General features: G+C 43.2%; 1 protein-coding gene across 3 annotated transcripts; it reads left to right on the top strand.

Moving 5' to 3' along the window:
• The first annotated feature begins 2,470 nt into the window (after window positions 1-2,470).
• On the top strand, window positions 2,471-12,526 carry LOC103177779 (G2/mitotic-specific cyclin-B1-like). Of its 3 annotated transcripts, none has more exons than XM_007892100.2 (9): window positions 2,471-2,650; window positions 5,932-6,069; window positions 6,904-6,981; window positions 7,560-7,739; window positions 8,966-9,124; window positions 10,329-10,565; window positions 11,223-11,363; window positions 11,465-11,575; window positions 12,306-12,526. In XM_007892100.2, the coding sequence occupies exons 1-9, from the start codon at window positions 2,630-2,632 to the stop codon at window positions 12,414-12,416; spliced, it is 1,176 nt and encodes a 391-aa protein (XP_007890291.1). In that variant the 5' UTR covers window positions 2,471-2,629; the 3' UTR covers window positions 12,417-12,526.
• The last annotated feature ends 788 nt before the right edge of the window (window positions 12,527-13,314 follow it).

Here is a 13,314-nt window from a genome sequence, read left to right as displayed (position 1 = left end):
TTAGGGTTTCTGGAATAACTAGGTCTGGGAGTACCTTAACTTGGTAGCAATTGAGAATCTGTATCATGGCCTTCAGACTCAGGATCTGAAGATCCTACTCCTAAGGTTGTGACCATTGAGAGTGGGGATGTCGGTTGCGATCCCTATCATCCTCTCTTTGTGGCCACCCAGCAGCTCACAACCAAGCAGGGGTCCATTCAGTCTATGCACAACTTTAGCCTCTTCATTTTTTCTGATGATTGTTCACCCTCAACCCAGTTCCATGCTGGAAATGTGTTTCCTAACACAAATGTGACCATGGATTATCATGCTAGAACAGGAGGTTGGAGGATTACTGGGGTGGCCCTCAAGTAAATTGCTGCTTAGGGTTGAGTTAGTAATATTAGTTTATGCATTATACAGTACATTCATATTAACAACAATCTATGTTTAAAAAAATACCTTTCACATTGGGAAGATGTCCAATCTTGATTGGAAGATTGCAAACGTAACACCACTAGTTAAGAAGGGTGGGAGAGAAAAGATGGGGAACTATAGACCAGTTAGTCTGACATCAGTGGTAGGGAAAATTCGTGAGTCCTTAATTAAGGATGTCGTTATGGGATTCCTGGAGGACCATAACAAGATTAGGCAGAGTCAACATGGCTTTACAAAAGAGAAATCATGCTTAACTAATCTTTTAGAGTTTTTTGAAGATGTATCTAGCAGGTTAGATAGGGGGGAACCAGTAGATGTATATTTAGATTTTAAGAAGGCATTTGACAAAGTGCCACACAAAAGGTTATTGCACAAAGTTAAGGCCCACAGGATTAATGGGAACATATTAGCATGGATTGAAGAGTGGCTAACGGGTAGAAAACAGAGAGTAGGGATAATAGGGTCATTCTCGAATTGGCAGGATGTGACTAGTGGAGTGCCACAAGGATCAGTGCTTGGGCCTCAACTATTTACAATTTACATCAATGATCGAGACGAGGACATTGAATGTAACGTATCTAAATTCGCGGATGACACTAACTAGGTGAGGGAGTAAGCTCTGAGGATGATGCAAAAAGATTGCAACAGGTTATAGATAGGCTGGGGAGTGGGCGAGTAGGTGGCAGATGGAATTTAATGTGGGGAAGTTATTCACCTAGGTAGCAAAAATAGAAAAACAAATTATTTTCTAGAGGGAGAGATTAGACAGTGTTCGTGTTCAGAGGGATTTGGGTGTCCTTGTACACCAGTCTCAAAAAGTTAGTTTGCAGGTGCAACTAAGAAGGCGAACGGCATGTTAGCATTCATTGCAAATGTTTAGAGTACAAGAGTAGGGAAGTCTTACTGCAACTGTATAGGGCCTTGGTGAGACCGCACCTAGAGTATTGTGTGCAGTTTTGGTCTCCTTATTTAAAAAGGACATACTTGCCCTAGAGGGGGTGCAGCGTAGATTCACTCGGTTAGTTCCTGGGATGAGGGGACTGACCTATGAGGATAGGCTGAATAAACTAGGGCTGTATTCTCTAGAGTACAGAAGAATTAGGGGAGATCTTATTGAAACATATAAGGTTCTTAAAGGGCTGATAAAGTAGACACTGAGGGTCTGTTTCCCCTGGTAGGAGAATCTATAACCAGGGGTCACAGTCTTAAAATTAAGGGTCAGCCTTTTAGAACAGAGTTGAGGAAACATTTCTTCACTCAGAGGGTAGTGAATTTATGGAATTCACTACCCCAGAAGGCTGTAGATGCTCAGTCCTTGAACATCTTCAAGGCTGAGACTGATAGATTTTTAAAAAACAGAGGGATTAGGGGATATGGGGACAGGGCAGGTAATTAGAGTTAGGTCAGAAGATCAGCCATGATCTTATCGAATGGCGGAGCAGGCACGAGGGGCCGAATGGCCTACTCCTGCTCCTAATTCTGATGTTCTTATGTTCTCATAGCATTTCACACAACTGACTGCCTGAGCGCGGGAGGGAGCTGCAAAAGTTGGGTTTTAACATATAATTAAACAGCTGGAGGGCAGTTGCCTAATCCACATTGATGTAAAAGACTTATTTAATTCCAGAGACAATTAGGTTCAAGTCTGCAAGAGCCAAGGCTTCGGGATTCCAGAGTGTGAATTTAGGAGAATTGAACGCTTGTGTGTTTGACAGAGCGCCTCAGCAAAACAGTTCACAGGACATATCACCGTTCAGCGGAGTGACTGTGTAGTTTTGTGGGCGCCCTCCGGGTCGGGAGGTTGTCTCCAAAGCAGTTTGAAAATCAGGAGGATTGACAACCTGCCTGAGGAGGGGGAGGAGCCGCGGTGGCCCCGCCCACTCCCCACCCCCCGCCAAGATTCAAACTCAGCCTCAGCCACATCCCCTCCAACGAAGGCGACGCGGCGGTGACGTCAGCGCGGGCCGTCGCCATGCCAACGCATTCTCGCGGCTCGGGGGCCGAGCCAATCAGAGGAGGCGGAACGTGGAACGGCAGCGAATGAGCTCGGCCCGGCGGGGAATTTAAATGTGCGGCTGCGGTGAGGGTCAGACCGAGAGGCACAGCACAGAGAGGAGGAGTGAGACCGGGGCAGAAGAAGAGAGAAAAAAAAAACACACACACACACACACTTTGAGCTGTTATTTTAGATCATACTCTCTCAGCCGCGGTCATGGCTCTTCGTTTGAGAAAAGTAAGTTTTTTTTCTAAAAAAAAAAATCGCAGCATTTGATAATAATTATCGAAGGGCTCTCAGCGGGTAACGGTCCAGGCGCGGAGCTCCGAGCCCCGGGGTTCTCCCACTTAATGGGAGATCGGCTCCCTGGGCCCAGGAGCTGCCCGGCTTTCATTCCCGGAAAGGGCTAAAGTAATTGGGGGGCGTTGTTGGGTGGGGGGCGGGTGGGTGGGGGGGGGGTGCGGGGCTCGGGTTTGAACCGAAAGTCTCCCTTTTGTTATTGTTGGGATGCACAAAGGGGTTTGAACTGGTGTCGCTTTTCCAAATGCATTTGCGCCTCTCCACTGCCCTCACCCAAATGCGGGGCTGCACTCGGTGCCTTCACCCCCTCGTCGTGGTAACGAAATCCCAGCGGTGTGTGTAAACCTCCAGCGAGAGAAGGGGTTTCACATCTCTGTCCGCCATCTTAGTAAAGGCGCTTACGGTAAACCTTTTGGCTGAATAAGCTGAATAAGCGTGAGGCACTAATAAGCGTGTGGCACTAATCCGATTGGTTTAATTGGGTCTTTTATTGGTTAATAACGAGGTCCACCATCCACATGACCGAGTTAAACTGGAGCAGGATTTGCCCAGTTTTCGTGGGTGACCGGTACATTCGGGCTCTTCTCCCCTCACCCCCCACCGTACATTGGTAGTATTTACTCGAGTAAATGTGCTTTTGTATAGTGCCCTTCATTGCAGCAACAACAACAAGATTCCATTTATAAAGCGCCTTTCACGTCGGGAGGACGTCCCAAGGCGCTGCACAGTTGGGTCATGACCCGAGCAGGGGGGAAATGGTCAGGGTGAGGGGAGGGAAGGGAGGGAGCGAGGAGGGGGGAAATGGTCGGGGTGAGGGGAGGGAAGGGAGGGAGCGAGGAGGGGGGAAATGGTCAGGGTGAGGAAGGGAGGGAGCAAGGAGGGGGAAATGGTCAGGGTGAGGGAAGGGAGGGAGCAAGGAGGGGGGAAATGGTCAGGGTGAGGGAGGGAAGGGAGGGAGCGAGGAGGGGGGAAATGGTCAGGGTGAGGGAAGGGAGGGAGCGAGGAGGGGGGAAATGGTCAGGGTGAGGGGAGGGAAGGGAGGGAGTGAGGAGGGGGTAGAGAGTCGAGAGGGGAGCTGAAGGCACGGTCAAAGAGAAAGGTTTTGAGACCGGCCTTGAAGGAGGAAAGGGAGGAAGCGGCGAAGGCAGGGGCGGCGTTGCAGAGCGCTTCTCCTCTTAACTCATCCGGGGTGGGTCTAAATGTGGTGTCGTGGCCCCTGTGAACATTTCACTGCTTCTTACCAATTTGCTTTGGCTTCACTGCCCCCCATCCCCCAGTGGATTTAACTGAAAATTCATATCCTTGAATTCAACTCCCTCTGTTGGTCCTAATCTCCTGCAGTCCGTCTGCTCTGTCAGCAGTGCCTGATCTGCCTCACCATTGGTGGATGAGCTTCAGCCATTATGTCTCCTACTCACTAGAGCTCTGTCTGGAGTCCCCACTGTCGTCACTTCACCCCTCCTCCATCTTTACACTCATCTTTTCAGTGACTGGGTCATTTTCTTCTCCCATCCACTAATCTAACTCATTTCACCTCTTTTTCTCTTCTTCCGCCACCCAAAAAGAACTTGGGTGCCCAGTCAGTTATGTGAAGTGCTTCGAGACTTCCTTCTGACCTGAAAGGTGCTATATGCATCTGTTGCTTATTATTGATTAATTTGAGCAACTCCTTTAAACAAGCTAACTGGTTTGGCGGGTTACTTGACCCGCTTGTGGAGCTGTAGCAATCGTGTCATCTGGGTACAACTGAAATGCTGCCTTGCAGATGTTGGGAGTTTGGTGAAGGCTACTACACCAGTTGGAGTGTACTGCAGCAAGGAATGCAAACTTAAGTGTTAAGGCTGAGCAGGTGCCTCTGAACTAACCCGGCAATGAGTGCTTTGGGAATGGAGAATCTTGATTAAGGAGTAATGAGCGATTGCCCCTCTTTTACCAAGGAACAAAATAGTCAATCCACTTTATAGTGGGTCATGTGAAGTGCTTTGAGATCTTTCAATGACATAAGTTGCTGTATCATATGCAAGGCTTGTTGTATTATGATCAGTTTCTCCCTCTTTAGATGTTTTTAAAAAAGAGAAGCCTTATGGTCAGGTCTATGTCAAAAGTTGCTTTATCAACCCCAGGGTTAACAGGCTCTTAATTAATACTTGATACTTGCCGTATTAATGAAGCATTGTAGAAGATATCAACTATTTATCCAAACTGAAGGTATTCCTGATGTGAATGAACTCCTTATTCCAGCTATTTTTAGTGAGTGTTGGTGGTTCCTATGTTAAATTTTCCATTATGAAAGTGTGGATTGACTTTAAAGTGCAAACTTTAAACAGCCTCAGCAAATAGAATGGGACTTGGTTATTCACCCTTTGTTTCAATGGTCTCTTGTTCTCAGTGCTTCAAAAGGGGCCATGTCTTCAGTAATTGAAATTCAAGAATAAATGAATTGGCCTCAGATACTTGAGTCTTGTTCTCGTTTACTAAATTAACATTCTGAGATGGCAAGGCGTGCTTGTGTATAATCTTGCCCTAGATAGTATAGACGCTTCAGTTGAATAAGTACATTCTTATAAGTGAAGGTTTGTCATTACTGCTTGGGATTTCAGGCTGACTTTCTGCCCAGTGCATTTTGAGCCCAGTGCAATTTCATTCACACCATGTTGCAATTAGTTAAACATTTTCATCCCAAGTACATCTCCTTCCCTCTACGTTGGGGAGAGAGTGATCAATGGCATTTGTATATAGGTTGAATTAAAATTAAAGCTTGTATATTTTCAAATTTGCTTAGACTAATTCAGTTGAGTAATGCAAGTCAGCTTGTGTGATCTGTCCTTTTGAGGTAAGATTTAAATTCACTTAAGTTTTGTGGACATAATAATATGCCTTTAATGTGGGATTCTCTTCATCATTCCGAGATCAGGGTTGTATAGCTATTTGCTGTGTTAAGAATACTACAAATAAAAGTAATGTTAATTACAACCCAATTATTTTAACTTGTTAAATTAAAGATATTACTCCAGAGTCTCTGCCTTCAAAGAACTTGTCAACTTTCAGTGTCCTTTCCTTTTTTTCCTCCACCCCACCTTCAAAATTCTGCCTCCTGGTCACATTTTCTAACGTGTGTAATGTTAAGTATATTGTGGATTTTTATTCAGTAAATATTAACTAGCACTCTATGTACTAACCACATTTCTCTACAATAACTTGTGTTCTTTGTCTTGCAGACTACCCGAGTTGCTGTCAACAATGTTGAACCGACACACCTGCCAGCGGCTAAAGCTGGAACAAAACCTCGCCTAAGACCAAGACCTGCCTTGGGGGACATCGGAAACAAGGCACGAGGGAAAGTAGTAGGAGCCAAGGTACCTTTGAAAAAGGTATAATTGTAGAAGTCCTGTAGCTCAGTGGTTAGAGCACTCGCTTTGCAAGTGAGAGACCTGAGTTCAATTCCAGGCAGGGCCAAACCTTGGGCAAGTTTCCTTACTCCACACTCCTAATAATAATCCCTCTAAAACCAAAAACAATAATAAATTGGTCATTTTCAATCTATGACTATTTGTGGGACATTGCTGTGCGCAATTGGCTGCCGCGTTTGCCCACAAATATACAGTTAATTCACATTACAGTATATTCTGTGAAGCGCTTTAGGACATCTAGAAGACGTGAAAAGTGCTATCAAATGCAAGGATTATTATTTATTATTATTAATGGGTCATTTGCAGCTTTATTAAGATTTAGTTTTATTTTTACTACACTTTTTTTAAGCATGCATAGTAGTTAAGAAGGTGACTCTATGATTTGAGAGAAAAATGGTTGGTGAATGGGCAACCATTTAGCTATCAATGGTCTCAAACATTTGAATTCTCCACCTATGCAGTGGTGGCTGTGCCTGGAAAATCATGTGGTTTAGGTTTCCCTGTCAATGTGCAGTGATGTGTATGCTCATTATATTCACTTTTTTTTTAAAAAAGCTGTTCACAGCCTTGTCCAACTATTTCTCACTGCATTTCACTTTAAAATTGGGTCCATTTTGGGTTGACGGTTTCAAATTGGTGTGCTTGCGTTTCAGCAACTAGCAGCAATATGTACCCAAGTGTTTCCTTCTGTGTGGAGTTCTGGTGGTGGTTGAGATGAGTAGAATTCTTTTCATGATTATGTACAGCTGGTTAATCTTTGAAAACTTTTCTACAATATAGGAGAAAAATGTGCCTGCTCCTAAGGTGGAACAAGTGAAACCTTGCAAACCAGTTGTCCAACCAGAAGATGTGTTAACGGTAAGCTTTTTACACAGCAAGGTGAATGTCTAAACTTGGAAGATCTCTACAGTTTCAGGTTGCATACTTGCTCCTTGGGTGTACCCATGAAGAACAGTAACTACATACTCACTGTACAGCCACATTTCTAATAGTGTTGGTTTCCTTATGAGAGGTTGACTCTTGTGTTCCTGACTGAATGGATTCAGCTGACTGATAAGTTTGCCTGCTTTGCCATCCTTCTGGTGCAAAGCATGCTCCGCTTGTGCTCCTCTTGCAAGATACTCGGTTTAAACGATGTACAGAGACAGGCCACTTGATCATCCAGTCTTTGAGTCTCCAACCCTTCCTTACTTCCTCCCCCACACAACCTTCTATTTCCCTCCCTTTCGTGTGAGGGTCTGGCTACCTCTTAAATACCTTTATACTATCTGATTCAACCATTGCTTCAGTCAGCGAGTTCCACAATCTGTATGAAGTAGTTCCTCCTAAATTCTCTTTTGGATCAATGTGCATCACTAGGTAACTAATTTACCTTTTCTTGTAACTTTAGAATTGGTTTAAGTGCACCTACATTTATACTAAACTTTGCTTTTTAGTTGCAAGTTCCTGCTTCTCCAACCCTGATGGAAACCTCAGGATGTATACCTGATGATCTGTGCCAGGCTTTCTCAGAGGTGCTGCTGCCTGTTAAAGACGTTGATGAAGATGATGGTGACAATCCTATGCTGTGCAGTGAATATGTCAAAGACATTTACAAATACTTGCGACAACTTGAGGTACGTTTACTATGCTGCATCTGCAATCCATTGAAGGTTGTCCCCAATTCCTGGGTAGGACATTGGCTCCAAGTGATTGTCATCTGGTTTAGTTCATGTAGAGTATAGAGTCATAATCTATGAGTGAGCCACTTTGTATAGTGCACTTTATGGCAGATGGTGACTCGGTGGGCAAATTCATACACCTGTATGCATTTTTCTCAAATTGGACATCTAGGTTGCACTGCCTTGATCAGAATACTGTCAAAGGACCATAACACAATACTTCCACATGGAATCAAAATGATTATATTTACCCTTAAGTTCTGTGCCCAGCTACGATAGCAGATGGCTATCTATTCAATGTCTTAAGCTGGAGGGCAATCACATAAGGGTTTGCTTGTAACTAGGTTATGGATGCTGATTTTCCTTACCTGAAAAACAGACGTCGAACAAATCCTATTATTGTTGGGGGGGGGCAATGGTCAGCTTTGAGTTGTCGGGTTTCTGCTGACGTGTATAGGAGGTGCTTGATGTTAGATAATAGGTGATCGTATTTCTTGAATGCAATGTGCAGGAAGTAACATCAGTGGTGAACTTAAATCTAAACTTTGCCCTCTTAACTTGTACCATTTAGACTGAGATTAGGTAGTTGGGTAGGCATTTGATACAGCACCTTTCTTGTTGAGATGATGTCCAAAAGCGTGTCATTTTACAGGGAATTGTGGTGACTTCGTTTTGAAGGCAAACATGGCAATCAATGTTCCCCAAGCATCTGAAGTTAATGATCACTTATCTGGGAGATTGTTTGCCAGGACACCAGCGGAACATTTTTTTAATAGTGTCATGGGATCTTTAGCTGTGTGCAATTGGCTGCTGGGTTTCGCTCACAAATGTAGTCAATTCACTTTACAGTATATTCTGTGAAGCGCTTTGAGATGTTGAAGATGTGAAAAGCGCTATATCAAATGCAAGCTTTATTATTTAACATTCATTTGAAATAGCAGAAAGAGCCTCAGTTGTCTGTCTGAAAGACTGCCCCTCTAACAATGCAGTGCTTCACTAGTAATAGGCAGACAGGCTGATGTGTCAGCCTTTGACTGAGATCAGCATCTTGTCGTGGTCTTGAACCCACAATCCCGACTCTCTGAAGCAAGACAATTTGACCTAAGCTGTTTCTGCATTGAAGTTTAACACCTTTTTGGCAGTATTAATAACCTGTTGTGCTTTATACTTTCTCAATGCAGGCAGAGCAGCCAGTGAGACCAAAGTACTTGGAGGGAAAGGAAATAACTGGGAATATGCGAGCTATCCTAATTGACTGGCTTGTTCAGGTTCAGATGAAATTCAGGCTGCTTCAGGAAACCATGTACCTAACTGTGGCAATCATAGATCGATACCTTCAGGTAAGAATTTGGGGTAGTTTGCGTAACTAATTCCTGTAGTTCCATAATTAATGTTAAGTTTTGTTTAGTGGGATTTAATATTGCAGAAATCAGACAGCTTAAGGACTTGAGATCCAGCTTAAGACTCCTTTCAGAAATGAACTACACCATGCTTTCTGAATTACCCTGTGAAAGTAGGTAAGAATTAAGTTTTCTTGCTGCCTATTACCCCTTACTTGTGACTTAAGATTCCAGCTAGAAGTTGGCACACTTTAAATCCCCTTCTAAACAAGGTATTTCGGCTTCAGTTAATTAGATGTGTGTCTAAGACACCTTGTGAATCAATTCATGGAACATTTTCCTAATAGTTATTTAAAGGAAGCCTTTTTTCAAAGGCTTGGCTTGCTGAACAAATGTTGGTTGAGAGCTCTGACAAATCCAATCATGGAAACGTGACTGACTTCCAGTTCATCAGTTTACTATTGTTCTATGTGGGAAGAGCTACTGACCTAATCTTTATAAAGTTGCATTAGCATCACTTCTGCGTGCCATGTGTATTAGCCCTGTAGTAACCTGTTAACCACCACTCATGCCTATTTATGATTCCTGAAACTTCATCCACAATTGAGTTGTAATGGGGTTGTTCCCCAGTATTCAGTCAAATGCAAACATTTTGATCTTAATGGTTGCCCTAATTAAGGCCCAAGTAAAGTACAGCGCTCCAGCTCAAGTTGCTGTTGCGGTCTTATTCATAGAATGTTACGGCACAGAAGGAGGCCATTCGGCGCATCGAGTCTGTGCCGGCTCTTTGACAGAGCAAGTCACTTTCACTAACCCCAATCACCAGCTTTCTCCCCATAACCCTGCAAACCCGTCTTCCCCAGATACCTATCCAGTTCTCTCTTAAAAGCTGTTATCGAATCGGACTTCACTACCCTTTCAGGCAGATCATTCCAAATTTGAACAACTCGCTGAGTGAAAAAATTTCTTCTAACCTCCCCTCTGCTTCTTTTAGTAGATATCTTAAGGCTGTGACCACGGGTCACAGACACACCTACCAGCGGAAACAGCTTTTCCTTGTCTAGCCTGTCGAAACCTTACATTGCATCTTAATTTACATTATCTCTTGGCTGCATGTAGACAGCAGACGGGGTATGATTTGGAATTGTACCCACTGGCTCCCAAAGCAAAAGATTCACCGGTAATGAGCTTCTGTCTTTTGCAGGATAATGTAGTAACAAAGAAGATTCTACAACTTGTTGGTGTTACTGCAATGCTGGTGGCTTCCAAATATGAGGAGATGTATCCGCCAGAAATTGAGGACTTTGCCTTTGTCACTGACAGCACCTACACCAGTACTCAGATTCGCGAGATGGAGAGGAGGATTCTGCGGGAGCTTGATTTTTCTCTTGGTCGGCCCCTCCCTCTGCACTTTCTGAGAAGATCTTCAAAGATAGCTGAAGTATTTTTCTTCTTTCAACTATAAATTAGCTTCACTGAAATGATGTTTGACGTACATTACAATTTGCATAGCACCCTTCATGTTGGAAGGACTTAAGCCGTTCAGTGGTGGACAGGCACCTATGAGGAGGGGATAGATAACAGTTTGGCCAAAAAATATACCTCTAAGACTGTCTTGAAAGAGTGGAGAGAATTGAGGATGAAATTCCAGAGGGGGATGAAGCAGAGCAGTACTTGTTGAACAAAGTGAGTGAGTAGTTGGCTCAGAGTGAAAGAGCTTGCAGAGGCAGGGGGTAGCATAGTTATCTTAAGGTGCCCCCACCTTGTGTGCAGTTGGGGAAAGGATTGTATTGTCTTAAATCCTAAGGCACCATCAATTCTAAGTTGCACCAGAGATTTTTTTAAGCACCTATGCCTTGGATTCAAATAAATACCACAACTTTTAGGCAGCAATAGACTTATCTACAGGACTGACATGTGGAAGTTGTATTAATTCTAAAATATCAGTTGATTGCAAAACTACTTCATGCCCATGTTGTGCAAATGAGTCTTCAAGGAGCTGTTCCAGGGAGAACATGACACATTTCCTTCCAAGTGGAAAGGGAGGTATATTGTAATGTTAATCAATTAGCTGACTGAATATTGCCTCTTGCCCTAGGTAAGCTCTGAACAACACACCCTTGCCAAATACCTGATGGAGCTGACCATAGTGGACTATGAGATGGTGCATTATCCTCCATCCAAGATTGCTGCTGCTGCGTTCTGCCTTGCTCAGAAAGTGTTAAACAGTGGCGACTGGGTAAGTATGAGAATGTTTATGCCAAACTTGAGCTGTGGTTCTCTGGAAATTATTTCGTAGGAAATTCTGGGTTGTGCACTGACCAGTTTGATTTCTTTCAGAATGATGTGCTGCAGCATTACATGGCATATAAAGAGGATGAACTGGTTTCAGTGATGCAGCATATGGCCAAGAATATTGTGAAGGTCAACCAGGGGCTCACTAAGCATGTGGTAAGTTAATACACAAGTTAGTAGGTTGACTGGCAAAGTATCTTAAGTAAATGGTTTTCTAACCAGGTTAGGGCACTATCCTATACTAGAAATCTGAAATGTTGCATTTTTACAAATTTGAGTAGCTTGGTGGGATACTTGTACTTATGTGGTCAGAACCTGTTCTGCAAATTATAATCTGTATAATATTCACTTTTCCAATAAAGTACAGATTCTGGCACTGAAGACGTAATTCATCATGCCAATGCTTGAGGTTCAACCAATCATCAAATGACTTCCCATCTGTATTTTGCAATGTTTCATTGCCCTTGTATGGATCTCTTAGGTTGAGGGGCTGCCCTTTTTCTCCATTCCTTTTTTTTTTGAGCCCTACCTGCAGCTCTGTTTACTTGTCTCAAGAATTTGCCCCAGAGTTATCTCAAAACATTGACAGTCTAACCAAATACTCTTATGCTGTTGTCTACAATAGACCCCATGGGTGGGGGGGAGGTGTGATAACTGACCTGTGATGGTGAAAGCAAAGCTTCACCCTAACCCTGTCTAGAGGAATTGACTAAAATGTACATCTGCTGTCATCACTCATTGGACAAATATTGTTTCTACCTCAATACAAAACTTGAAGGATGTGATCCATATGACTGATTTTGAGGCTCTTGTTAAACCACTATTGGCGTTTGTCAGAATTCTTTGATATCAATACTAACTTCAAGATTTTGCTCTTTCCTTTCAGACGGTTAAGAACAAATATACCAGCAGCAAGCAAATGAAGATCAGTACAATTTCACAGCTGAGATCCGATGTGATACTTAACCTGTCAAAATCTCTGCTTCCCCAGAAATAAGATGCTTGTCTTGACCAACTTTTAGAGATTCTTTGTCAGCACCATGTGCTCCTGTAAATAATGTTTCCATTATTCTCGTGCTTTTTAACTGAATAAAATCTTTAACTCTACTTGCCTTCCAACAGTTACTGTATTGCCACAATTTACTACACTTTTTGTGAGTTGAAGAGTCGGTCTTTCAAGCAAGAAGCTTATTGACAAATCTTAAAGCAGAGAGATCTCTTCTTTGTTTTAAACAATTTATTGGGTCAGATCTGTCAAGCGTCTCCACAACATACTCAATTCTTACACAAAAGAAATAGCACTTCCACTGAGGGATCGTACTGAGCAGTCACACTGACTTGACTTCTTTCCAAAAATACTAAGATGTAGTGGTGACTTCCCATATATTCTTGTACTCTTATACTTTATTCAAACAACTTGTTAATTGCTCACAACAATCATGCATCACATTCTGCCATTGTGTTAGGGCCCCACCAATGCAATCCATGTATTTTGTCACAGTATGAACATCAACTTGCACTTACATTGTATCCTCCACACAGGGTAGGGTCTCAGAGAGCTTAATAGTGGCAGAGCCTGGGAAGGTGTCTGTAAGCATAGTTGAAAAGAAAGATTTCCAGCAGGACTTGAAAAACCCCAAGGTGGAGGAATTGAGGGAGAGGGTTCCAGTTTTGCAGAGTAGAGAGAGACGAGCAGGAGCCCAGTGACAGTCAAGGGGATGTGGTGGAGTGAGGAGGTTGTAAAGGTAGGTAGGTGCTAGGGAGTAAAGGGATTTGAAAATGATGTATACGTGTTAAATATTGTCTAACACCACTATAATGCAGCAATCTCCTGAAAAATGGAAAGAAGGCAAGATGGAAGGAGGAGTCCTCCTTCCACTGCAATGCAATGCTAC

The sequence above is a fragment of the Callorhinchus milii genome, unplaced genomic scaffold (assembly GCF_018977255.1).
Source record: "Callorhinchus milii isolate IMCB2004 unplaced genomic scaffold, IMCB_Cmil_1.0 Scaffold1, whole genome shotgun sequence".
Taxonomy (NCBI): Eukaryota; Metazoa; Chordata; class Chondrichthyes; order Chimaeriformes; family Callorhinchidae; genus Callorhinchus; species Callorhinchus milii.
The sequence above is the reverse complement of the archived record's forward strand: the minus strand, read 5'-3'. Positions and strand labels throughout refer to the sequence as shown.

Bases quoted from the DNA above. Each gene is read 5' to 3' on its own strand.
- LOC103177779 (XM_007892100.2), top strand. From the start codon at position 2,630: ATGGCTCTTCGTTTGAGAAAA. The intron at 6,070-6,903 runs GTACCTTTGAAA...TCTACAATATAG, and splicing joins GGAAAGTAGTAGGAGCCAAG to GAGAAAAATGTGCCTGCTCC. The intron at 9,125-10,328 runs GTAAGAATTTGG...TGTCTTTTGCAG, and splicing joins TCATAGATCGATACCTTCAG to GATAATGTAGTAACAAAGAA.